Source organism: Zea mays, chromosome 5 (genome assembly GCF_902167145.1).
Source record: "Zea mays cultivar B73 chromosome 5, Zm-B73-REFERENCE-NAM-5.0, whole genome shotgun sequence".
NCBI lineage: Eukaryota > Viridiplantae > Streptophyta > Magnoliopsida > Poales > Poaceae > Zea > Zea mays.
The window spans coordinates 34,657,558-34,684,315 of NC_050100.1; the positions used below are offsets into that span (position 1 = coordinate 34,657,558).

Consider the following 26,758-nt stretch of genomic DNA (forward strand, 5'->3'; position numbering starts at 1 on the left):
GTCGTACATGAAGTACAAACATCAAAAAAGTTGAAGTTGACTCGTTCTCCTTACGTTCATTGCTCACCAACACCCAACAACAGCAACATCTCTATAGTATCCATACATGCAGGGATGAAACGTGGCGACGATGGTGTAGATAAAGCTGCAAATCAAATAATAGAGTCAAGGAGAAATACCTTCAAGCTGTTTGAAGACTAAAAGCTTTTCAATTAAAAATATCCCAAGAGCAGAAAACGAAAAGATAGATGCAATGGCCAAATCTACAGCACAAGGGTTGCACTTCCAGCCAAAATATTCTACGAAGTATTAAGAGCACCATCTATTGAGCTACAAAAAGAGCAGTCCTAAACATGTCGCTAGTCCACACTGATGGAGGTCTAAAGTAATGACCTTCTTGGCAAGTACACATACAATAGACGATAAAGCCTACATAAGAAGAACGGATCAAAGAATAAGATCATACAAGCTCATAGAAGGTGTTGGCGCCGATCTGACACCAAACACTAGGGGTGTACCGTCTGGCGGCGCCCCCTGCAGTGCGCAGATGGTCTGTGACTCTAGATGGACGGTTTCGCGACCTCGCTGCAGGAGCGACTCCTTCCCTGTGTCACGCCCTGATGGTCTGCGCTCTGGGCCGGACAGTCCGTGATGGTGTAGGGTCATCTTGTTCCTCACAGGAACCTAGATCTCGCCCTCTGGGAGAAGAGATGTCAGGGTGCCCCAGGTCGATAGGTCACCCGGGGCGTCCCCAAACAGTGTAGAGTCGCCTAAGGATTAAGAAATCAGGTCAAGGAAGAGACCTAAAGACATTGACCTTCCTAGTAGATGACTAGTCTTCTTAGGGTGAGATCCTAGGGTCATCTTGGGGTTGGCAGGCCACACAAGACGAATCTAAATGACGTAGAGTCGAATAGGGTGGAGAGGGATATGCAGAAAGTTACAACTAGAACTACGCTACATGTACTCCTAGGGCAGGAATGATAAAAAAAGTAATAGATTGGTTCAATTGGAATATGTTTAGGGGTTCTCAATCGGTCGTACCCCTTTATATTTATAGGGAAGGAGGTCTAGACCTATTCATAGGCAATATCCAACAGATTCCCATGAATGGGTTAGGATAACCACGCATGGGATAAGTACTCTCGCCCATGTTAATCTAGTCGCGGGGGCACGGATCATCTATGCCATAGGGTCGGACCGTCCGGTCATGCCCAGGTACCAAATATGGTGCTCAACGTGTGCACACATCTTTTTGTGGAGCTTGGTGAACCAAAATCACTTGGTACTACCAGACTTTTTTGGGAAACAATAGATTCCACAACTTGTCTTGTTCCTGAAATATGAACTCTAGCATGATGTAAATTACCAGCTCTTGTGATCAGATAATATAACTATTTGATAGAACTCTAATGCGCAGAGGTCGTTTTGGATTGTATCATCTTTGACCATATCTACCTGATCAACATGTCAATAGGCAAAAACTTATGGTGTCCCCAACGCGAATATGAAAACGGATTGGACTAGTAATATGGATTCATCGCCGTACCACCCCACACTTGAGGAGGACAACACATCAGCGATGAATAGACTGGAAAGCACCATGACTTTCCTGGAGAAGGATGACCAAGCGAACTTGGTTGCACCACTTTTTGGGTCGGTTTAGTTGGCCTTTGCTTTTGCATAGATTGTCTTTTTTACTTTGTTCGTTTTATTGGCCGGTCGTGTGGAACGACCTTCTTCTTGATATATTTAGCAAGCAACTAATCAAAAGTAGGGCCGACTCTGCTAAGCTGACCAGACGCATTCTAAGCGTTTTGCTTCCTAGTACCTATTTTAGAACGTTGTGGTCTGATGGTCTAAGGTTGCTGCTACTTCTGGTTGTCCGTGGATCGTCCGACCTTCATAGCCGGACTATCCGTGTAACACCTAAATTGTAAGAGATCATATAAAAGGAGAAAAGTGTTTTTCTTTATTTATTTGTGTGTATCGCATCCATTTGTCATCACATGTGAACACCACCTTTAAAAACAATTAGTAAAAATATATATCACTAAACCATGGCATCATGCTGGATTTTATTTTGTGTGCATTTTGTGACAACATAAAATAATTTGAAGAAGGAATATATTAAATTCCCAAAATAGAATTTGGAAAATAAAAGGGGATCCTAGAATTTAGAAAAGAGAAGCAAACGAATATTATGTGGAGTAAAAATAAGTATAAAAATATATATAATAAAATATATTATTTATATACCAGGATTGAATGTGTACATTTGATTCAGAGGAGAAACTCATATTCAAATTTAAATTTGGATTCAAATAATTATGAATTTAGAAATAAAAAAGAAAAGGGGAAATATAAAAGAAAATAGAAAACCTACACGTTGGGCCAAATCCTCCTCGGCCGGCCCATTTCCCCATCCTCCCCTGCAGCCCATTCAGCGCGCCAGCCGTCTCTGACCACTCCACGCGTGGCCGCTGCCTGGTGGGCCTGCCTGGTCGACCGCATACCCGCGCCACGCTAAGGCTCTGTCTCACTGCTGGGCCAGGTCCCACCTGTCGGGCATGCGACTTCGCGGGCAAGACGCTTACGTGTGGGGTTAGGGGGTCGGGATCATCGTCCCCGCGCGATTCGCGGGCGAGCTCAACGAACTCCGCAAACGCCTCCCGAAGATTTCGCCGCCACGATCGGACTCGACAACCTCTACACCGCCTCTTTGTATCCCATTTTCCCTGGGCCGTGCTCACGGTTCGCCAGAGCCAGCCCCGCGTCAGCAGAGTGGAGAAAAGGGAGGAGGAGAGATGTGCGTCGCCGCCGGGGGGATTGCTAAACGCTAATGACTCATAACTGGGTTTGATTTCGTCGACGTCGTCGGGTGCCTTGGAGGGTGTCCGTGGTGTCCTCGTCCGGGTTCGGTGGGCGGAAAACCGGCGATTTCTCGCCGTTGCCAGTGCTCCGCCGCGTATCCGCCTTCGGCTGTGGTCGATCGACGGCGCTTCATCATTCTGGGTAAGTAGCCCTCTTCAAGTTCACTCTTGTCCCCGCTACGTTTAGAGCCCATTACCTTAGGAATTCGTGCATTGGAGGCTTGGATTGGGGTGCGCGCCGATGGTGCGCCGCCGTGCGGGCTAGCTACGCTGCGCATGGCCGTCGGTCTGAGTGATAGGAGGAAGAAGATGGGGCCGCGTCCGTAGATCTGGGATTGGACAGCCCTGATTAGATCCTGGGGCGTTACTCCTAGTGGGGGATCTGAGCCGTCGGATTCCGATCCACCGATCGAGATTGAGTACCGCTTCATACGATAGGTAGGTCTAACCGTGTCGACCGATTTCTGATCGGACGGCCGTAGTGTGCCCATACCCTTTCGGCCAGGTAGTTTTATTAAAGGACCCCTGAAGTTTTGGGGTATCAACCCGCAGTCCACCTTGGTGGTTGTCTGTGTCTTAGAAATATTGGCGGAGAGACCCTCGTCTTCTCTATATATTGAGGCCCAGTCCAGAGTCCATAGGAAATGGATAAATAATATCTGGAAATGATTTTTAATGAGAAAATAAATGCTAGAACTTTAATAAATCATAGAAAATTCATATGAACTCCAAATTAATTCATTCCCATTTCTAATTTTTTGTAATATTATTTTTTATCACTTAGAATCTTTTTTTTGTCATGAAAACAGTAAGAAAAATAATTTCTCACTTAATCCTATTTAAACACATAAAACCTTCAGAAATTCATATCTCAAAATCTACAACTCCAAAAATTATGATTCCCGTTCCTAGGATTTTATTTTAATGTGTATATTATTATTATGTACTCTGTTTACATGTTTGGTGTGATGTTAATTTTCTCTATATACTGTGCTTGTTTGTATTGTGGCGAGTAGAAGAGCCTGTGACTGAGGACCCTGGTGTTCAGCAGATAGAAGTAGCTGAGCAGGAGCTCATTGAAGGCAAGTTGTGCCCTTGACCACTTTTTACCCAATAATGTTCTTTATAATCACTTACCATGCATAGGTTTAATTTTGATGGGACCCAATAGGTCTTCCTAGTCTGATTATATTTTACCTTGTTCACCCCTGAATCATTGGGTAGTTTGCTATTGCTTTACATGGTTTTGGGATAATATTTTGTTATATCCATGTTCCAGTATTCTGTAATTTTATTTATGTTCATGTCAAGATCATTAATGTTAATTGGAACATGAAGCTTAACTTGAGAAACACGTGCCACCATAAGGGTTTAATGGGACGCCCTTGGCCAACTAACTAGGAAAGCTAGTGGAAGACTACCTTACCCGAAAGGGGCAAAGGCAGTAGGGGACTGCATGCAAGGAGATGCTCGGGTTGATTTTGCTGCGATGGCGGTCAGACGGGGGATTCTTGCAAGTGCTCTTCTCATAAACTGTAGCGGGTTTTCGGAAGCTAGTGGAACTTTGTAAAGGCCTCGTAGTGGATCCCTAGCCATTCACCTCGGTAGTGTCTAAGGGTCTAGCTAACCCTGACGACATGGGATACACGACTTGTGCGTAAAGGGTACAACCTCTGCAGAGTGTAAAACTGGTATACTAGCCGAGCTCACGGTCATGAGCAGCTAAGGACTCTCTGATGATTAAATTATGGAACCTAAACTCAATTTGTCATTTGCATCTGCATGGGATTATTATTTAATCTTGTTCTATTATTTATTATGGTTTGGTATCTACTTACATTTAGTAATTGCTAATAAAATTTTGACCAACCTTAAAAGCAATGCTCAGCTTTAACCATTCTCTTTGGTAAGCCTTTCACTTCATGAGCTCTCACCTTTGGCGAGTTCATGCACATTATTCCCACAACTTGTTGAGCGATGAACATGTGTGAGCTCACTCTTGCTGTCTCACACCCCCCCCCCACAGGAGAAGAACAGGTGGTTCAAGAGGAGTCACGTATCGAGGAGTTCGATTCGATCTAGGTGCTATCTCCTAGTTGACTTTCTGGCGCCAAGGATAGATTTTAGATCCTGTTATGTTTATATTTTATTTTGTAAGACTTCCGCTATGTAATAAATACTCTGATGTTATAGTGACATTTATCTCTATACACTCTGTTATTATATATGTTGTCTTCTTGGCGCATGTATGATATGCACCCGGCTTTGTCCCTTAAAGCCCGAGTGTGACAGAAGTGGTATCAGAGGAATGTTGACTGTAGGACGAAACCTAGATAGAAATGGACAAACCCTTACCTACTTATCTTATTCTGATTCATTCTATACTTACCTTACTCTGATTCTTTCTATACTTATCTTGATCTTGTCTCACCCTCTACTGTTCCACTCTGACCATTCTTATCTTTTCTACTTTAAAACAAGATGGATTTCACACCTTGGAATCCTACAACTATGAACTTTTTCAGAGATAGGGAACCTAAGATGAAATTAAAATTATTTTCTCTATTAAAAATGTTGGTTGATTGTTCTGATGATCAATGCCTGATTTGCTTCTTTGATTGATTGAAATATTATAAATGGACATCTTAGCATGTACCACCATAAAGTAATGTATTAGATTTAATAGGTGACACACTAATCTACTTAGCTAATAAATCCCCCAAAGTAACATGATTCGTAATTACTCGCCTTGTTTATAATTCTTCCTTTCTTACCCTGTGTTTCTAACCCGGATGGGCTACCCCTATAGTGTTAGAAGAGAGCACTATAGACGTGATCCTTGGTATGTCATGGTTAAGAAAGGCAAAGACAGTTTATACACTATGCTAAGGGAACCGTAGAACTCACCAGTTCCAGAGGAGAAAGATTTGAAGTTGAAGTTGCAGTAACTACCACCATCAGACTAGTGGCATTCTTAGTAGATGAGAAGTTTGTGGGTGACAACATCCGTGCAGTTAGGGATTTTCCGGATGTCTTTCCAGTGGAGTTATTAAGGATGCCACCAGATAGGGAAGTTGAGTTGGTCATTGATCTCTTACCTGGGACTGCTCCTATTTCTAAACGGTCGTACAAGATGTCCGTAGAAGAATTAAAAGAACTTAAGAAGCAGTTAACAGAGTTACAAGAGGCTGGGTACATTCGTTCGACTTCCTCACCTTAGGGAGCGCCAGTTCTGTTTATACAGAAGAAAGAAGGATCGCAGGGGATGTGCGTGGATTATAGGTCCCATAACAATGTCACTGTGAAGAACAAGTGTCTATTACCCCTCATTGAGGATTTATTTAATCGGATGAGAGGTGCAAGGGTATTCTCGAAGATTGAACTCCGACCGGGTTATCACCAAATGAAGATTAGGCCATCGAATATTCCCAAGACGGATTTCTCGACCCGATATGGTTTATATGGGTTCACCGTTATGTCATTTGGACTAACTAATGCACCAGCCTATTTTATGGATCTGAAGAATAAGGTGTTCATGATCTGGATAGATTCGTCGTGGTTTTCATTGACGATATTTTTAGTTCTTCAAAGAGTGATAGTGATCATGAGGAACATCTGATATTGGTGCTACAGAAGCTACGAGATAATCAACTCTATGCCAAGTACAGTAAATGCGAGTTCAGGATTGACGAGATGCCAGTCCTTGAACATATCATGGAAGGATATCAGTGGATCCTGCTAAAGTCAAGGAGATAGTTGTGTGGAGCATACCCACTACAGTTACAGAGATTCGGAGTTTTTGGGACTTGTAGAATATTATCGAAGATTTATTGAAGGATTTTCTAAGATTGCTAAGTCTATCACCTCACTTCTGGAGAAGGAAAGAGAGTTTCAGTGGGATGAGAAGTGCCAAGATAGCTTCGATCAATTAAAGTAGAGATTAATGTCACTACTAATGTTGGTTATGCCAGATCTGCAGAAGGGATTTGATATTTATTGTGATGGATGTGGCCAAGGCTTGGGATGTGTGCTCATGCAAGAAGGACATGTGATCGCCTACGCATCTCGTCAGTTGCGGAAACATGAATTGAGGTACCCCACGCATGACTTAGAACTGGCAGCCGTTGTGCATGCGCTTAAGATTTGGAGACATTATATCATGGGGACCAAGTGTCAAGTATACACGGTTCATAAGAGTTTGAAGTATATATTCACAGAGAAGGATCTCAACCTTAGGCAACGCCGTTGGTTGGAGCTTATTAAGGATTATGATTTGGAAATTCACTATCACCCGGGCAAGGTGAATTTGGTTGCAGATGCCTTGAGTCGAAAGGAGCATGTTCATTCAGTTGTTGTTACCCAGCTACCCGATGAGATTGTTGAGGATTTCAGGAGACTTAACCTGGGGATAGTTGCTCACACTGAAGGAGTTACTATTGATGTGGAACCTACTTTGGAGCAAGAAATCCACAAAGGACAAATTAGTGATGCTAAAATACAAGAGATCAAGGATCTTATTACTGAAGGTCGAGGTCCAGAATTCACGGAAGATGAGCAAGGCACCGTGTGGTTCAAGGACAGGATATGTGTTCCTGATATTGAAAGCCTTCGTGAGACTATTTTAAAAGAGGCCCATGACTCGGATTATTCTATTCATCCTGGGAGTACCAAGATGTATCAGGATTTGAAGCAGAAGTGTTGGTGGTATGAACTAAAGAGAGATGTGGCTACACATGTGGCTATGTGCGATGTATGTCAAAGAGTTAAGGCTGAACACCAGAGGCCAGCTGGATTATTGCACCCGCTTAAGATAACCGAGTGGAAATGAGAAGAAATAGGCATGGATTTCATTGTTGGACTACCCCGCACTCCTGCAGGGTATGACTCTATTTGGGTAATTGTGGACAGATTGACAAAAGTGGCTCATTTCATACCGGTGAGGACTAAGTACACATGAGCCAAGCTAGCAGAATTGTACATGGCTCGGATTGTGTCTCTACACGGTGTACCGAAGAAGATCATTTTGGATAGAGGATCACAGTTTACCCCTAGATTTTGGAAAAAATTTCATGAGAATACAGATGTGAAGTTGAATTTTAGTTCAGCCTACCTCAGACTGATGGACTGACCGAAAGGACTAACCAAGTATTGGAAGATATGCTGAGAGCTTGTGCCCTTCAGCATGGTAGTAGTTGGGACAAGAGTCTGCCTTATGCTGAGTTCTCATATAATAATAGTTACCAGGCCAGTCTGAAGATGTCACCGTTCGACTCTATATGGCAGGAAATGCAGGACTCCTCTATATTGGATCAGACTAGAGAAAGACAGTTCTTTGGGCCTGAACTTATTCAAGAGGCAAAAGAGCTACGCTGATAATAGAAGAAGACCACTTGTCAGCGTTTCGACCCTGGGGGTCCCTGGACCGACGAGTAAATTGTCGCCGCGTGTCCCAGCCCAGATGGGTCGGCACGAGACGGAACACGAAGGGGGAGAAGACAGCAAAGGGGAAACCTGTGGCCTCCGTGTTGTCCTGCGCCCAGGTCGGGTGCGCTTGCAGTAGGGGGTTACAAGCGTCCGCGAGGGAGAGTGAGAGAGAGACTATCTGCCAGCCCGTCCTCCCGCGCGGCCAACCTTCCGTACGAGAGCCCTGGACCTTCCTTTTATAGGCGTAAGGAGAGGGGCCAGGTGTACAATGGGGGTGTAGCAGTGTGCTAACGTGTCTAGCAGAGAGGAGCTAGGGCCCTAAGTACATGCCGTCGTGGCTGTCGGAGAGGTTTTGGTGCCCTGTTCATGTGATGTCATGGCCGTCGGGGAGCGCTTGAGCCACGTGGAAGTACAGCTGTCGGGGCTGTCGGATCCTTGCTGACGTCTCCTTGCTTCCGTAAGGGGCTGAGAGCCGCCGTTGTCATGGAGCACGCAGGGTGCCATCATTACTTGTTTACTGGAGCGAGCCAGATGGGACGCCGGTCTTGTTCCCCGTAGCCTGAGATAGCTAGGGGTAGGGTAATGATGGCCCCCCTATGACGTGGTCGGTCCGAGCCCGGGGTCGGGCAAGGCGGAGGCTCCTCCGAGGTCGAGGCTGAGTCCGAGCCCTGGGGTCGGGCAAGGCGGAGTCCGTCGTCCGAGGTCGAGGTAGAGTCCGAGCCTAGGGGTCGGGCGAGGCGGAGACCGTCTTTCGAGGTCGAGGCTGAGTCCGAGCCCTGGGGTCGGGCGAGGCGGAGTCCGTCGTCCGAGGTCGAGGTAGAGTCCGAGCCCGGGGGTCGGGCGAGGCGGAGTCCGTCGTCCGAGGTCGAGGTAGAGCCCGAGCTCTGGGGTCGGGCGGGGCGGAGCTTCCCATGGCGCCCGAGGCTGGACTTAGCTGCTGTCAGCCTCACCCTATCGAGTGGCACAGCAGTCGGAGCGGCGCAGGCGGCACTGTTTTCCTGTCAGGTCGGTCAGTGGAGCGGCGAAGTGACTGCGGTCACTTCGGCCCTGTCGACTGAGGAGCGCGCGTCAGGATAAGGTGTCAGTCGATCCTTGCATTAAATGCTCCTGCGATACAGTCGGTTGGCGTGGCGAACTAGCCAAGGTTGCTTCTCCGCGAAGCCTGCCCGAGCTGGGCCTCGGGCGAGTCGAGGGTGCGTCCGTTGCTTGAGGGGACCCTCGGGCGAGACGTGAATCCTCCGGGGTCGGCTGCCTTTGCCCGAGGCTGGGCTCGGGTGAGGCGAGATCGTGTCCCTTGAGCGGACTGAGCCTTGACCTTAATCGCGCCCATCAGGCCTTTGCAGCTTTATGCTGATGGGGGTTACCAGCTGAGATTAGGAGCCTTGGGGGTACCCCTAATTATGGTCCTCGACACCACTGGAGTTTGAGGAAGGTGATCATGTGTACCTCAAGGTGTCACCACTTCGTGGAATGAGGAGATTCAAGGTTAAGGGCAAATTGTCCCCTCGCTATATTGGACCATTCAGAATTTTTTTGGGCAAGTTGGAGAGATGGCCTATCAACTCGAGCTACATGATAATCTATCTGATGTACGTAATGTATTCCATGTGTCTCAACTTAAGAAGTGTCTCCGTGTCGTGAGGAACAGTTACCAATGAAAGAGCTCAGTGTTCAGGGTGGTTTGATTTACACGGAGTACCCTATCAAGATTCTTGACACTTTGGCTCGAGTTACAAGAAATAAAGTAATAAAGATGTGCAAAGTACAATAGAGCCATCATGGAGAAGATGAAGCAACATGGGAAGGAGAAGAAGAGCTTCAGATAGATTTTTCCTCATCTTTTCCCTAGTCTTTCTTAAATCTCGAGGACGAGATTATTTTTAAGGGGGTAGGATTTGTAACACCTAAATTGTAAGAGATCATATAAAAGGAGAAAATTGTTTTCCTTTATTTATTTGTGTGTATCGCATCCATTTGTCATCACATGTGAACACCACCTTTAAAAACAATTAGTAAAAATATATATCACTAAACCATGGCATCATGCTGGATTTTATTTTGCGTGCATTTTGTGACAACATAAAATAATTTGAAGAAGGAATATATTAAATTCCCAAAATAGAATTTGGAAAATAAAAGGGGATCCTAGAATTTAGAAAAGAGAAGCAAACGAATATTATGTGGAGTAAAAATAAGTATAAAAATATATATAATAAAATATATTATTTATATACCAGGATTTGAATGTGTACATTTGATTCAGAGGAGAAACTCATATTCAAATTTAAATTTGGATTCAAATAATTATGAATTTAGAAATAAAAAAGAAAAGGGGAAATATAAAAGAAAATAGAAAACCTACACGTTGGGCCAAATCCTCCTCGGTCGGCCCATTTCCCCATCCTCCCCTGCAGCCCATTCAGCGCGCTAGCCGTCTCTGACCACTCCACGCATGGCCGCTGCCTGGTGGGCGCCTAGTCGGCCGCATACCCGCGCCACGCTAAGGCTCTGTCTCACTGCTTGGCCAGGTCCCACCTGTCGGGCATGCGACTTCGCAGGCAAGACGCTTACGTGTGGGGTCAGGGGGTCGGGATCATCGTCCTCGCGCGATTCGCGGTCGAGCTCAACGAACTCCGCAAGCGCCTCCCGAAGATTTCGCCGCCACGATCGGACTCGACAACCTCTGCGCCGCCTCTTTATATCCCATTTTCCCTGGGCCGTGCCCACGGTTCGCCAGAGCCAGCCCCGTGTCAGCAGAGTGGAGAAAAGGGAGGAGGAGAGATGTGCGCCGACGCCGGGGGGATTGCTAAATGCTAATGACCCATAACTGGGTTTGATTTCGTCGACGTCGTCGGGTGCCTTGGAGGGTGTCCGTGGTGTCCTCATCCGAGTAAGATGGGCGGAAAACCGGCGATTTCTCGCCGTTGCCAGTGCTCCGCCGCGTATCCGCCTTCGGTTGTGGTCGATCGACTGCGCTTCATCATTCTGGATAAGTAGCCCTCTTCAAGTTCACTCTTGTCCCCACTACGTTTAGAGCCCATTACCTTAGGAATTCGTGCATTGGAGGCTTGGATTGGGGTGCGCGCCGATGGTGCGCCGCCGTGCGGGCTAGCTACGCTACGCATGGCCGTCGGTCTGAGTGATGGGAGGAAGAAGATGGGGCCGCGTCCGTAGATCTGGGATTGGACGACCCTGATTAGATCCTGGGGCGTTACTCCTAGTGGGGGATCTGAGCCGTCGGATTCCGATCCACTGATCGAGATTGAGTACCGCTTCATACGATAGGTAGGTCTAATCGTGTCGGCCGATTTCCGATCGGACGACCGTAGTGTGCCCATACCCTTTCGGCGAGGTAGTTTTATTAAAGGACCCTTGAAGTTTTCGGGTATCAACCCGCAGTCCACCTTGGTGGTTGTCTGTGTCTTAGAAATATTGGCGCAAAGACCCTCGTCTTCTCTGTATATTGAGGCCCAGTCCAGAGTCCATAGGAAATGGATAAATAATATCTGGAAATGATTTTTAATGAGAAAATAAATGCTAGAACTTTAATAAATCATAGAAAATTCATATGAACTCCAAATTAATTCATTCCAGTTTCTAATTTTTTGTAATATTATTTTTTGTCACTTAGAATCTTTGTTTTGTCATGAAAACAGTAAGAAAAATAATTTCTCACTTAATCATATTTAAACACATAAAACCTTAAGAAATTCATATCTCAAAATCTACAACTCCAAAAATTATGATTCTCGTTCCTAGGATTTTATTTTAATGTGTATATTATTATTATGTACTCTGTTTACATGTTTGGTGTGATGTTAATTTTCTCTATATACTGTGCTTGTTTGTATTGTGGCGAGTAGAAGAGCCTGTGACTGAGGACCCTGGTGTTCAGCAGATAGAAGTAGCTGAGCAGGAGCTCATTGAAGGCAAGTTGTGCCCTTGACCACTTTTTACCCAATAATGTTCTTTATAATCACTTACCATGCATAGGTTTAATTTTGATTGGACCCAATAGGTCTTCCTAGTCTGATTATATTTTACCTTGTTCACCCCTGAATCATTGGGTAGTTTGCTATTGCTTTACATGGTTTTGGGATAATATTTTGTTATATCCATGTTCCAGTATTCTGTTATTTTATTTATGTTCATGTCAAGATCATTAATGTTAATTGGAACATGGAGCTTAACTTGAGAAACACGTGCCACCATAAGGGTTTAATGGGACGCCCTTGGCCAACTAACTAGGAAAGCTAGTGGAAGACTACCTTACCCGAAAGGGGCAAGGGCAGTAGGGGATTGCATGCAAGGAGGTTCTCGGGTTGATTTTGCTGCGATGGTGGTCAGACGGGGGATTCTTGCAAGTGCTCTTCTCATAAACTGTAGCGGGTTTTCGGAAGCTAGTGGAACTTTGTAAAGGCCTCGTAGTGGATCTCTAGCCATTCACCTCGGTAGTGTCTAAGGGTCTAGCTAACCCTGGCGACATGGGATACACGACTTGTGGGTAAAGGGTACAACCTCTGCAGAGTGTAAAACTGGTATACTAGCCGAGCTCACGGTCATGAGCAGCTAAGGACTCTCTGATGATTAAATTATGGAACCCAAACTCAATTTGTCATTTGCATCTGCATGGGATTATTATTTAATCTTGTTCTATTATTTATTATGGTTTGGTATCTACTTACATTTAGTAATTGCTAATAAAATTTTGACCAACCTTAAAAGCAATGCTCAGCTTTAACCATTCTCTTTGGTAAGCCTTTCACTTCATGAGCTCTCACCTTTGGCGAGGTCATGCACATTATTCCCACAACTTGTTGAGCGATGAACATGTGTGAGCTCACTCTTGCTGTCTCACACCCCCCACAGGAGAAGAACAGGTGGTTCAAGAGGAGTCACGTATCGAGGAGTTCGATTCGATCTAGGTGCTGTCTCCTAGTTGACTTTCTGGCGCCAAGGATAGATTTTAGATCCTGTTATGTTTATATTTTATTTTGTAAGACTTCCGCTATGTAATAAATACTCTGATGTTATAGTGACATTTATCTCTATACACTCTGTTATTATATATGTTGTCTTCTTGGCGCATGTATGATATGCACCCGGCTTTGTCCCTTAAAGCCCGGGTGTGGCAATCCACTTATGTCCCAAACTATCTAGCCTTAGTGCCTAGACCATCCGATGTACATAGGACATGTGACCGTGATCGGATGTCTGATCATGCTTGCCCCTGGCGCCTCTGGTCTTATTAGCATTTCTCTTGTCTTGAGCCTTTCGGGTAACCACTCTTCGTGATAGATTTGGCGTGCGAAGGTCACCAGTGATAATTTTTTTGCCTTTGCCTTTATTGACCGTACGTACACGACCAAACTATGACTTTCATGTCCACCAACTCTAATGTGTTGATAGGGACAGGTTGCCTGTCAATTTTCATTTCCTGAAATCTCAACTGATCTTCATTTATAGCCGATTGTATTTGCCAGAGGAAGACATTACAATCATTGGTGTCATGAAAAAAGGAGTCATGCCATCTATGAAAGGGAAATGTGCCCTTAGGCCATTTCTAAAGTGTTTTGGTGATTAAGTGCCCAACACATATTCTCTAAGTGTTAAACTATGCCAAAGATTTAAGAAGTGCAAATCATGCAACAAGGTACGTTTCTAGACTTAGTACATTGATTTGGGTACTAATGTATTGTGTCTAAGTGCTAGAAACAGGAGAAAAGCGATTGGAAATGAGTTGGCTCTCCTGCTCGGTCTGGGTGCACTGGACAGTGTCCGGTGCGCCAGACCAGTCTCGGTGAACAGGCCACTCTCGGGACTCGACGGCGGCGTACGGCTATAAATCACTGGACTGTCCGGTGGTGCACCGGACTGTCCGGTGAGTCGTCCGCGGCGAAGTCGTCGCTCTCGGGAAACGTTCAACGGCGTATGGCTAAAATTCACCGGACTGTCCGGTGGTGCACCGGACTGTCCGGTGATCCAACGGTCGACTGCGCCAACGGTCAGCCGCGTAATCCGCGCGCGACGCGTGGGCGCGCCAACGGTCGGCAGGGGGCACCGGACTGTCCGGTGTGCACCGGACAGTGTCTGGTGCGCCAACTGCCATGAATCTGCAACGGTTGGATGCGCCAGAAAAGGAAGGAGATCGCGCACCGGACAGCTTCAGGGACTGTCCGGTGGCGCACCGGACTGTCCGGTGCGCCACCCGATAGAAGGCAAGATTTGCCTTCCAAGAATGCCTCCAACGGATCCTAGCTGCCTTGGGGCTATAAAAGGGACCCTAGGCGCATCGAGGAGAACCCCAAGCAGTCACTAAGCAATTCTAAGTCTCCACACTCCGTCTCCACGCACTTGATCGATCTTGTTAGTGATTTGAGCTCCGTTCTAGCTGTGAACTCTATGTGCTTCATTTGAGCTCAAGTCTTGGCTTGTGTGCGTGTGTGTGCTGCGGATTTGTGTGTGTTGCTCCCAACCTTACTCTTGTGTTTTCATTGTGACCTTTTGTTGTAAGGGCGAGAGGCTCCAACTTGTGGAGATTCCTCGCAAACGGGAAACGATATAAGCAAGAAAAGTCGTGGTATTCAAGTTGATCTTTGGATCACTTGAAAGGGGTTGAGTGCAACCCTCGTCCATTGGGACACCACAACGTGGAGGTAGGCAAGTGTTGGGGACTTGTTCTCAAATGCTAAGAGTTAAGAACAAGGCAACATAAAAAGTGTTAAATGTTAAAGTCCTTCGTCCTTCGAAGCATTATCTCCCCTCGAATATAATGAATTCAGGACGAAGGTTATAAAGGACAAACCTTCATAAGCACAATAAATGATGAAGAAGGATTCGTACACAAGATATGAAAAATAATATAAACACTTTAAACATTATTATCAACTTATTTTTATTTGCGTTACTATATCAACAATAACAAATTATAAATGTACCTTCGGCTCGAAGGAAAGTAGGGTTACAAGCGTGACGCGAAAGTAAATGAAAAGTCAGCGTGAACAGTACGGGAGCACTGTTCATCTATTTATAGGCACAGGACGCAGCCCATGTAAAATTACACCCATGCCCTTTACATTTACTAATAACTCTATAGCAATTCATCGGGGTCTAAATAGCCTTTTCCCTTTTAAGTCGGTTTCTTTTTCTGCTATCACGCCGAAGCTCCCCTGCGCATAGCTTCAGCTCTGCGCCATCCTTCATATTCTTTGTGCATCTTCACGTTGTGGTTTTGATTTAAGTCCGAAGGTACCTGTTTACACATTATACTCCAGAGACATTGTTAAATCATGTTTTTGAGGACCTTCGGAAGCCGAAGGCCCCCAACAGCAAGTGTTATACTTGGCCGAACCATGGGATAAATCACTATGTCTCTTGTGTTGTCTTTCTTTTGACTATTGTGATTCGCAAGAGCTCACTCTATAGCCACTTGGTTCTTTTGAGCACTAACATCTTTATAACCAAGTTTTGTGGCTATTAGTTGTTGAATTTTACAGGATCACCTATTCACCCCCCCTCTAGGTGCTCTCAATTTACAATACACATGCCTTTTCAATTCCTCTATCGAAGGAATTGTATGAGACAATTTAATGTTACCATTCTTAAGTAATTCATAAATATTTTATCGCACTTAGCAACATTAAATGTGAACATAACTTCTCCTTGTCGATTCTTTTGAATCGGCTGCAGGGAATGGCAAGCAGAAAGTTTGGCCATAGTGGGCCAAATAAGCTTAGCAACATATACCCCTTTTAGCTCATCATGTGAGCTACTACGGTCATGACACTCATTATGACGAGACAACTCTTTGCTTTAGCTTTCACAAGCCAAAGCCCATTGGTGCAACTGAGTTAGAGAAAAGAACTAGATGTTATCTAATTTTTCTTACAAGTATTGACATAACCATTGAAATCCAACCCTGCTAGTTGCTTATCTGTGACTTGAATTTGAAAACACTGGTTTCTAGTAGTCCAGAACCTCTAGATATAATCATTAATCGATTCATCGTCCTTTTGCTGGACTGATACCAGATAAACTAAATCTAACTCATAATCCCTAGAGAAGAAGTGCTTATGAAACTTATGCTCTAAATCATCCTAGGAATTAATTGAGTTAGGAGATAATGCAACATACCAAGCGAAAGCCGTGCTAGTAAGGGATAATGAGAATATGCGCACACGAAAAGCTTCTATGTCGACCAATTCCCCCAATTGTGCTAGAAATTGACCTATATATTTATGAGTGCCTTTACTACCTTCACCTGAGAATTTGGAGAAATCTGGCACACTAGTCCCCAGAAGATATGGAACAACGTCCCATTGAGGGTCGTATGGCTTCTGATGGGACTGTCCTAGGCCGGATATACTAACACCTAATTTCTCTCAAAATTGTCTAGCTATTTCTTCCCGAACTTCATCCATAGTGGGTGATGGTAACCCATTGACTCAGGACGTGGGGCTTAGGTGGTCGGTTATCCGAATGCGAGCCTTCCGCACTAGGACGATCAAAGGTGATGTCCAGTATAGGCCCTTGAGGCATACCGGTTCCCTGGGGGCCAAAAATATTTGGCCTCATGCGCAACTGGTGGCGTGCTGTGAATATAGTGCAGTAGGTAGGGTGGAGTACGAGAATTATGCTTGATGCGCAGTTCTCTGTTCTATGTACGCATATCTGAACAATCCGACATATGGTGCTAGACGGTCCGTGACTTGGTTGGATGGTCCTATGTAGTATATGGTCTATCCGGTTGCGTATGTGTAGTTAGACAGTACGACAGGAGTGGTTGGACGGTCCTGTGGGACTACAGACGGTCCGACGTTAGGTGTTGGACAGTTCGCCACTTGGGCAAGCGATCCGAGGTTATATTCGGACTATTCGGTCATGTGGGGTACTGCCTGGGTGCCATGTGTCAAGCTGTCGGATGACTCGCGAGGTGGCTGGACGGTTCGAGGCTGTACTCGGATTGTCCAGCCATATCTAGAACCAGCTGCGTGTTGCATACTAATGGTGGTGGTGGTATACTACGACTTTGGTGTAACACAAGTGAGGAACAGTAGTGTTGTTGTGGTCGGTAGAAAAAATGTGTATTTTGTGAAGTACCCTGTTATATGTAGACATATCCGGACGGTCTGACCTGTGTGTCCAGACGGTCCAAAGGAGGTCGGACGATTTGAGATTATACGCGGACCGTCCGATCTTACTCAGCACCGACCTACCGTACAGTGCGGGCGATGGCAGTGATTGCCCCTGATATGAATTCATTAGCATACCATAATATGGCTAGGAGTAAGAAACCCCATTTGTTGTCGATGCATTTGGTGTAGCTATTTTGATATCCAATTTATGCGATAGAAAATTAGGAATATGAAAATTTTCTAGTGCACAAGTCATTCTATCTAATGACTTATCATAAGTATAATCCAATCATAGAAAGAAATTTTAATAGATTGAATATCGTGGGATGACACAGTTTCACTTATAATTGGGCTGCTACCACGCTGTTAGGGAAGCGAGCTCTACTTCCCTTTCGTGGACGGCCTTTTGCTGGCGATCTATCGTGAAGTGCCTCGAGCTCCTGAGCTTGTCGCCGCTGGAACTCCTCGCCCCACTTTCTCATGTAGTATTTAAATTCATGTTGGGCGTTGGCCGACAAACATTCAAAAGTCAGCCTAAGGATGTTGTCTCGGGACACATTTGTGCATTCTTCGGGATCGACCATCATGGCCAATCTTAATAGATCTAATCTAATAGTTTTGATCTGATAGATCCAATCTTTTGTCCCTAGCGAACTCACCAAAAAGTGTATTGGTGCCGATCTGACACCAAACATTAGGGGTGTACCCCCTAGCGGTGCCCTCTATGGCGCCACGAATGGCCCGTGGCTCTAGGCCGGACGATCCGCGACCTCGCTGTAGGAGCGACTCCTTCCCTGCGTCATGCTCGAATGTTTCACACTCTGTGCTAGATAGTTCGCGATGGTGTAGGGTCATCTTCTTCCTCACTGGAACCTAGATCTCGCCCTGGGGGGAGAGATCTCAGGGTGCTCCGGGTCGACAGACCACCCAGTCCATCCCCAAATGGCATAGAGTCACCTAGGGATTAAGAAATCAGGTCGAGAAAGAGACCTAAAGACATTCACTCTCCTAGTAGATGACTAGGCTCATTAGGGTGAGATCCTAGGGTCGTCTTGGGGTTGGCAGGCCACCCAAGACGGATCTAGATAACGTAGAGTCAAATAGGGTGGAGGTGGATATGTGGAAAGCTACAACTACGCTACATTTACTACTAGGGTTGGAATGATAAAGAAACTAATAGATTGGTTAGATTGAAATGTGTTCGGGGTTCTCAATCGGTCGTACCCCTTTATATTTATAGGGAAGGAGGTCTGGACCTATTCCTAGGCGAGATCCAACAGATTCCCATGGATAGGTTAGGATAACCACACATGGGACAAGTACGCTCACCCATGTTAATCTAGTCGCGGGGTGTGGATCGTCTGGGCCATAGGGTAGGACTGTCCGGCCAGTCCAGGTGCCAAATATGGTGCTCAGTAGAAGAAAAGTTATACAAGGAGGATGTTTGTGCACCATTGCTAAAATGCTTGCCCCAGTTCAAAGGGCATGAAATCATGAAAGAAATTTATTTGGGCATATGCGGTTCTCACATAGGGTCCAAAGCATTGCTAGGCAAAGTCCATAAGTCAGGATTCTATTTGTTGAAAGCAACGGTATATGTCAAATATCTGGTTTGAAAGTGGTAGAATTTGGGCCCATTTGAGTGACCCATTATGTTGAAATTCCAAAGCAAAGTGGTTGTTTGATTTTAGTCCCATATTGCTAGTTCAATGTGGTACATACCAACTTTTATAGCTACGCTCATTCACATGTATGAATAGATAAAGTAATGGGACAAAGAGCATGGATATACACATAAACGCGCATGCGTATCCACGTATTTTTCACATGTAATACCGCGTGACTTGTGACTTGCGATGCATGACCACGATGTGTCAATTCTAGAAACTAGTATCCTTCACTAACTTAATTTTTAAACGTTGAGATTTATTTCTGGTTTATAGACATAAATGTGGTTAATTGACCGACTGCATTGGCATTTATTTTGGAAATGGCTCATTGAGGGCAGCCACGCCTATACGAGGCCCTAATTTCCTTCAGGATTCTGGGGGCAAAAAATACTCCCTTCCATTTTCCTTTCTTCTTCCTGCTTGAGAAAGTTGTGCTATAGTGATTGAGTTGTTGTGATTTTACCGACCTCCTTCCTTGGCGTGCACTGAGGATAAGGGCGAGCGGTATCTCCGAACCCTTGCCATCATGAAGCCTGCATAAGGGGCAGCAATAAGGTTTCTGAGCAGTGCAACTGCGCGACCACTCGAAGTCGTTCGACGACATTCTGCGCTGCCCGACGGACGAATCGATGCGTCTACATCGACAGTCTGCTTTATCTACTTTTGTGCTTGATCAACCTAAACACCGACAAACCCGACGTGAGTAAATATGTTAATTCGATTATTTATTGTGTTGATCTCTATGTTGCTATGTGTAGTGCGCATATCTGTTTTGAATATCTATAAAATTTGCCTTGATTTAAAATCTAGATTTAGAATATTACGCAATTTTTCAGTGGAAAGTGTGACAACTATCAAAGATGGGCCAGGGACCAAAAGCAATATTTGTCATTCACTTAGCTAATATAACCAACATGGTCGTTGCAGAGATGGGGCATGGACAACATTGGATCAATGTCACCTACACAAGGGAATCTAAAATATGCTATGATGGCAGTTGAATACTCCATCAAATGGATTCACCAAATGGATTGAAGTGAAGGTCTTAGCCATAATAACTTTAGCAATGATCCATAAGTTCTTCTAGTAAAATATCATGTGTTACTTTGGAGTATCCAAAGCTTTAACATTGACAATGGCATCCAGATTGACTCTAAAATATTTATACTGTTTTTGTGGCTAAGTGGGAACAATTGTACACTTTGCATATATATAAGGCACCTGAGTCTAACGGTCTGGTGGAAAGAGCAAACAAAATCATTCTACTTAGCATCTTCAAATCCTTGATCAGTTTGTCAAAGGAAAATTTGGTAAAAGAACTGACAAAGGTTGTGTGGAGTCACAACACTATAGTCTCCTAATCCATTGAGTTCACACCGTTCAAACTTCTTTTCAGTGATGAAGCAATGACTCCTAAAGAAGCAAAGGGGAAGTCAATTAGGGTAATCTATGAAACTGACAGTAATGAACATCAATGCACTTTGGAGGATATGGTCAAAGCAATAAGGCTTGAAGCTATTAAAAACTTGAGCAAATATGAAAATGAGACTAAAAAATGGAGAGACATAAAGGTAAAGCTAAAGCAAATAGCACAAGAGGATTTTGTCCTTCGAAGGATAGTCAATCCAGATGATCTAGGTAAATTGCAATGCAAATGGAAAAGTCCCTTTCTGGTAAGAGCTTCAAATTGTCATGTCTTCTTTAGATTGAATGACTTGTAGGGAAATAAGTCCCTCAGTCATAGAATTCCAAAGATTTTCAGAGATCCTATGTGTAAATTACATTTAGGTTGTCTTTTAATCTTGTTATTTTTAGGATTACTGTAGCTTAAAAGGTTGCACCCTTTTCACTTACACAGAGGAACTTTATTCAAAAAGATGAAAGGTAAGGTTTCTTAACGAGGAAGCCTTCAGACATTGTAATTCTCCTAAGAAATTATAACACCTCAAAATCATATTTTGGATAAATTAGGTAAGTTTATCATGAGATTTAAATAAGTATGTTTTGAAACAAGAAATTAAATAAAATATATGAATGAAATTACCCTTAGTTGAATTTTATATTTATATATTCTCTAAAAAATTAGTTAAATGATATCTTAATAAAGATTAAACATTAGAAAATGTTTTTTATCAAAACAAATGAATATGAACTTTTGAATACACTTTTAATTTAACTACACATTTAAAATAATATTTTCCTAAAAAGAGAATGTGTGCGTACATCATATTTGAAAGCATTTGAATTAATGAACAATATAACATATAAATGAATAAATACAATTATATTTTTTATTCATGTTGTGATCTTTGATTGTGCATATAATTTGAATTTGTAATTTTAAACCCTATTTATTAAAACCAGTGGCGGAGGAGTCATTGTGGCTAGAGATGGCAACGGGGAATTCCCCGTCGGGTTTTAGCTCCCCATCCCCGTCCCCACGACGAAAAAAAATTCCCCACGGGGATCCCCACGAACGTTTGCGGGGGACATTTCTTCCCCATCCCCGTTACCCGCGGGGATAAATCCCCATCGGGGATCCCCGTACCCGCTTAAATTATAATTAGATCATACTTCATTTGCTATTAATATAAAACATTGTCACTTATACACATTGCTAGATGTAAAAATCATTATGTGTACATTAAAATGAACGTATTTGTACAACTAGTGATCTCTTGTCAAGACAATTATTTATTTCTATTATTAACTATTATATAAAAACATCGTCATATGTAAGTTTAATGGGTCCTCACGGGGAACGTGGATGGGGAATGCTTCCCCATCCCTGTCCCCGTTTACCCGCTGGGGGAGAAATTTTCCTCATTTACATCCCCGTGGGGGAAGAAATTTCCCCATCCCCGTCCCCTAATAGAGGAATTCCCCGCGGGGAATCGAGGATCGGGTCCCCATTGCCATCTCTAATTGTGGCTAAGTGTAGCCTCAGCCATACCATAAATTTTAAAGTGTTTATATCTTACATTATAATCATATAAGAATATGTGGTGTGTTGGATATAGGCTGCCGTGTTTTAAGCCGTAGGTTAGGTTGTGACTTGTGAGTTTGATTCACATTGCTTATATTTTTTTGTCAGCTATATTATATTTTTCTTTTGTCCTCCGCTACTGTTTAAAGCTGATTGGAGATTTAAAATAGACAAGAGAAAAGAGAAAATAGAAAAAAAAACTTTCGGATGGGTCAATTTTCCCTAGCAAACCGACATGCACTTTTTATACGTGTGCTTTTTAGGGCCTGTTTGTTTACCCCCAGATTATATAATATGGATTATATAATCCTAAGAGGCAAACAAACAGTCCAGCTTATTTGCCGAGATTATATAATCTAACCCTTTGGATTATGATAATCCATAAGCAAGTGAGGAGGTGCTTATTTCAGATTATTTTTTCCCACTTCCCCACTACCCTTTCAAGTTTCCTAGAAATTACACACCATTGCCATTATAATCCACCGAATCGTTTTTGCGCCTATTAGATCAGAGAAGCCCGCCGCCCAATAGAAACACGCCGCCCAGCCCTCACCCTCCGCGCGATCTCGCCCGCGGCACAGGATCTCGCCGCCTGGCACTGCCGACGGGACGGACGTCTGGCACTGCCGATGGGACTCACGCCTGGCACTGCCCGCGGCACAGTATCCCGCCCGCCGCTCCGACGCAGACCCGCGCGGTCGACGTACGACGGGGTAGCCGAATCCGCCGTAGATCAGGGTGCCATGCAGGGTGAGGGATCCCATGCGCCGCCCGGTGGTCAGATCAGGGGCGCCTTGCAGGGTGAGGGCTCCCATGCGCCGCACGGGTCAGCATCACGAGATCAAGGACGTGCAAGTCAGGAACTGGACAACGCAGCGCAGGGACGCGCCGGTCGTGGCACTAGTTCTGTGAAACGTGGTGTGATACGCGGTAGTAGGAGTGCCGGAAGGAGCATTCGTGGTGGCCGAAGTGTTGGTATTGACATCGATTTAAATGCTCAAGGTCAGGAAGATGATGAACCAATTGAAGTTGAAGCTGAAATTACTGCAAATAATTCGGTGAGTAATTTTCTAACATATGGCCATTGCTAATTTGTAGACATTTGTAATGTTCATATGTGATATGCTTGTACATATATTTTCGTATAGAAGGAGAAATATGACAAGGCAGATTGGTCATCCATGAATACTAGAACTTTTTGTGAAATATGTGTTGAAGAGGTTGAAGCTGGTAACAGATCAAATGGAACACTAACTACTGCAGCGTATAAAAATATTTGTGTTAAGTATCGACAAAGAACTGGTTTGCTTCACAGCAAAACTCAATTGAAGAATAAGTGGGATTTACTGAAAGGGCTTTACTTAAAAATATTTGTGTTAAGTATCGATAAACCTAGTTCAACTAGCTATGATTAGGTGATGACAACAATTAGTAATCCAAACGATTGCTATGATATGTTTCGGATGAGTAGACCTCTTATTCAAAAGTTGCATGTTGATTTCATCATATGGACTGAAGACAACTGAAAATATGTGTTCTTTGGAAGCACTTTGTATGTTTTTATGGACTATTGGTGCCCCTCAATCTGTCGTTTAAGTAAAAAATAGATTTCAGAGGTCAAAAGAAACTATTAGTAGAAAGTTCTCAGAAGTGTTGAATTGCATATTTCTCCTATCAAAAGATATTGTGAAGCCAAGAGATCCTCAATTTACTACTGTCCATGAAAGATTACTAGGCAACCGATTTCACCCTCATTTCAATTATTGTATTGGTGCAATTGATGGAACTCATATAAGGGTAGTTGTGCCATCCTCTAAATTGGTTCAACATGTTGGTCGACATGGATATCCCACCCAAAATGTACTGTCCATATGTGATTTCGACATGAGGTTCACTTTTATTGTTGCGGGATGGCCGGGTTCTGCACATGATATGAGGGTGTTCAATAATGCTCTAACAAAATATGCCACTATTTTTCCACATCCTCCACCAGGTATCATATTGTTTATTATATAATTTCAATTTATAAATTATTATGGTCTACTCTCATATGTCGGTGTATTTTTAGGTAAATATTATCTTGTTGACTCAGGATACCCTAATCGATCTGGATATCTAGCACCATACAAAGAAACAAAATATCATTTACCTGAGTATCGAGCGGGTCCCCGACCTAGCGGAAAAAAGGAGACATTTAACTATTTGCATTCATCTCTGCGTAATGTGATTGAACGCTCATTTTGTGTTTTGAAGATGAAGTGGAGAATTCTGTTACACCTACCCAGTTATCCTATGGCCAAACAATCCAAAATAATACATACATGTATGGCTCTTCATAATTTTATTCGTGACAGTTCTTTGGCAGATAAAGAATTTGACCGTTGTGATGAAGATGAAGATTATATGCCAATGCCATCATCTCAGCCTAGTACTATTCAATTTGGGGATGAAGAAGGTGACATGAATGCCTTTCGTGATAATATTGCTAATGCAATATTTGCCAATGTCAATTGAATTATTTTTTTTCAAATTATTTATGTAATAAATTATGAATACTCAGAAACGTTTGTTACATTGTTCATCTCATATATGAGTTTCAACCTAGTACAAATATCGAGGACATTCTTGTCTTCCTCATACAAAAGAATCCTATTAACAACTCAAATAATCTGGGTAAACAAACAAGACTACTCAGATTATATAATCCAGATTATATAATTCAGATTATATAATCCTCCAAAAATAATTCAGATTATATAATCCATGGTGTAAACAAATAGGCCCTTAATCTTTCTTTACTCCTTGCGGCCTTGCCGGACTTTGCATGCATGACATCAGCATGCACATTTGCATTTAAGCCGTCAGTCGTGCATGCATGTTTTGTCGCCGGAACTCATGCTGCTGACATATGGGCCCATAAACCATAAGCTTCTTCTGTTTGTAACAAAACAAAACGAACGCCACATGCTCTGCCAGTTTCGTAGAGCTCTGAACTCCCGCGTTTTTAAGACTATCCGCAAGCGTTACCCCTAAATTTTTTCCCATAAATGTTACTATACAGTTACGTCAGCAAGATTCCCTCTCATATATTCACTCATCCCGCAACGGTTACCTCTACATATTCCCATATCTCCTACCCTACATATAAAATACACATTTCATTCCAACTAACTTCAACTATCTCTTTTTTTATTTATTTTGTTTTTAACGTATGACTGTAAAAAACATTGCGTTTAGCAATTTATTTTTAATTTCTAGTAATTTGAGTCAACATTTCCGTTAACCAATAATTAAGAATTTCACTTTGCACGCATGAGACATGGATCCAAATTCGTCCTCCAAGCTATTACGGTCGAGACACAAGAAGGCTTACTGCATGGTTGTGTCGTTGCCTCGGTGAACGGCGGTCGACGGTGCTCATCCTGCGTTGGGTCGTTGCCACAGCCACTCGGCGGACGCGGTCCCGACTTCCGATGGCGGCGATTGCCTCGGCAGACGGCGGTCGGCGGCTGCTCCTCGCCTCCTCTACTTGTCATGCGCTGGGTCGTCGCCTTGCCACAGCCACTCGGCGGACGTCGTCCCGACTCCCGATGGCGGCGGCACGGCACAACATCGGTGTTGGATTGGATAGCGGCGGCGCGACACAACGCAGTCGAGGGAAATGGATCCGGTCGTTTCTTCTAGAGCGCGCGCGTGGTTGCGTCCTCTAGAAGCAACTGCGAGGGGGTGAACAGCAGTCCTCTTCATGTGGCGTGAGAGAGAAGGGGATCGCCACCAAGAGTGCTCTATAGCGACCGCCGTTGCGGGAGATAGAGGACGACTGTTGCTCCTACTGCATAAATAGTAATAGGGGAGGGAGGCCGTAGCGTGCACCGTTGCAGGTAGTCTAAGCACTGTCGAAGTTGTTGCAATTCGAGCGCATCCTGCTCGGTATAAATACGTCACCGTGAACCCCCTCGAATCTCCAGTATGAAGAAAACAGATGACGACTAAGAGATGATGAATTAGTACTTCTAAAATTTTTACTAAACTATGCCACAAATAAATCCCTAGACCAAAACCTATGCAAATAATCAAACTAAAATATGCAAACGAGGTTTTATCTAAGTGTTGCTATATCTACCGCAATGTCTAAGTTCCAATCCGAAACAATATAAGTATAAAGATAAGATTGAAACTTAAATGCTTAATATAAATGCGGAAGCTAAAGAGCAAGGTAGAGATGCAAATTCTCGTGGATGACGCCGATATTTTTACCGAGGTATCCGGAACCACGCAAGGTCCCAACTAATCATCGTTGGTGCCCCTATGCAAAAGGAAGCCCACGTGAGGGCCAAGTACCATGGTCGAGTAACTCCATACAGAGCCACGGGCCTTCTCCACGCGCAAGTGGTGCTCCGCTTCTGGCTCCTCTCGGACGCTCCCCGCCGTCTCCACTATCGAGCTTCCGGCTGAAAACGCCGCGGGCTTCGTTCCCTCTGGTACACGGTGGCGGTCGTGACACAAATGTGGTTGTCACAGTCTCGCAAGACTCTCGCCCCACTCGATACAATTACAACGTCTCGCACAAGAGCTGAGGGGTTGTGTGGTTTTTCTAAACTCACTTAACTAACTAGGATTCACCTAGAGCAAGCGCTAATGCGGTCTAACTAACCTAAGCACTTCGTAAAG

The 26,758-nt window shown here is 44.0% G+C and overlaps 1 protein-coding gene and 1 long non-coding RNA gene across 4 annotated transcripts; one reads left to right on the forward strand and one right to left on the reverse strand.

Annotated features, from left to right (window-relative positions):
- Nucleotides 1–20,248: 20,248 nt before the first annotated feature.
- LOC109939903 (uncharacterized) lies at nt 20,249–25,879 on the reverse strand. The gene is made up of 2 exons (XR_002262225.1): nt 25,461–25,879; nt 20,249–20,514 (listed from the first exon to the last, which is right to left on the reverse strand). It is a non-coding gene; the product is annotated as an uncharacterized lncRNA (long non-coding RNA).
- LOC103626209 (uncharacterized) lies at nt 22,568–25,370 on the forward strand. 3 transcript variants are annotated; one of them, XR_002262224.1, is made up of 3 exons: nt 22,568–23,145; nt 23,236–24,080; nt 24,156–24,433. XR_002262224.1 is itself a non-coding variant. In XM_008646613.2 (2 exons), exons 1-2 carry the CDS (start codon nt 22,717–22,719, stop codon nt 24,454–24,456), a joined length of 444 nt encoding a protein of 147 aa, XP_008644835.2. In that variant the 5' UTR covers nt 22,568–22,716; the 3' UTR covers nt 24,457–25,370. The 3 variants fall into 3 exon arrangements, 2 of the variants coding, with proteins under 2 accessions (XP_008644835.2, XP_008644833.2); XM_008646613.2 differs by lacking the exons at nt 23,236–24,080; nt 24,156–24,433 and adding an exon at nt 24,442–25,370; XM_008646611.2 differs by having other exon boundaries at nt 23,236–24,433.
- Nucleotides 25,880–26,758: the final 879 nt, after the last annotated feature.

Coding starts and splice junctions, on each gene's coding strand:
- LOC103626209 (XM_008646611.2), top strand. CDS start 22,717: ATGGGACTCACGCCTGGCACTGCCCGCGGCACAGTATCCCGCCCGCCG. Junction 23,146..23,235: donor AAATTACTGCAAATAATTCG/GTGAGTAATTTT, acceptor ATTTTCGTATAG/AAGGAGAAATATGACAAGGC.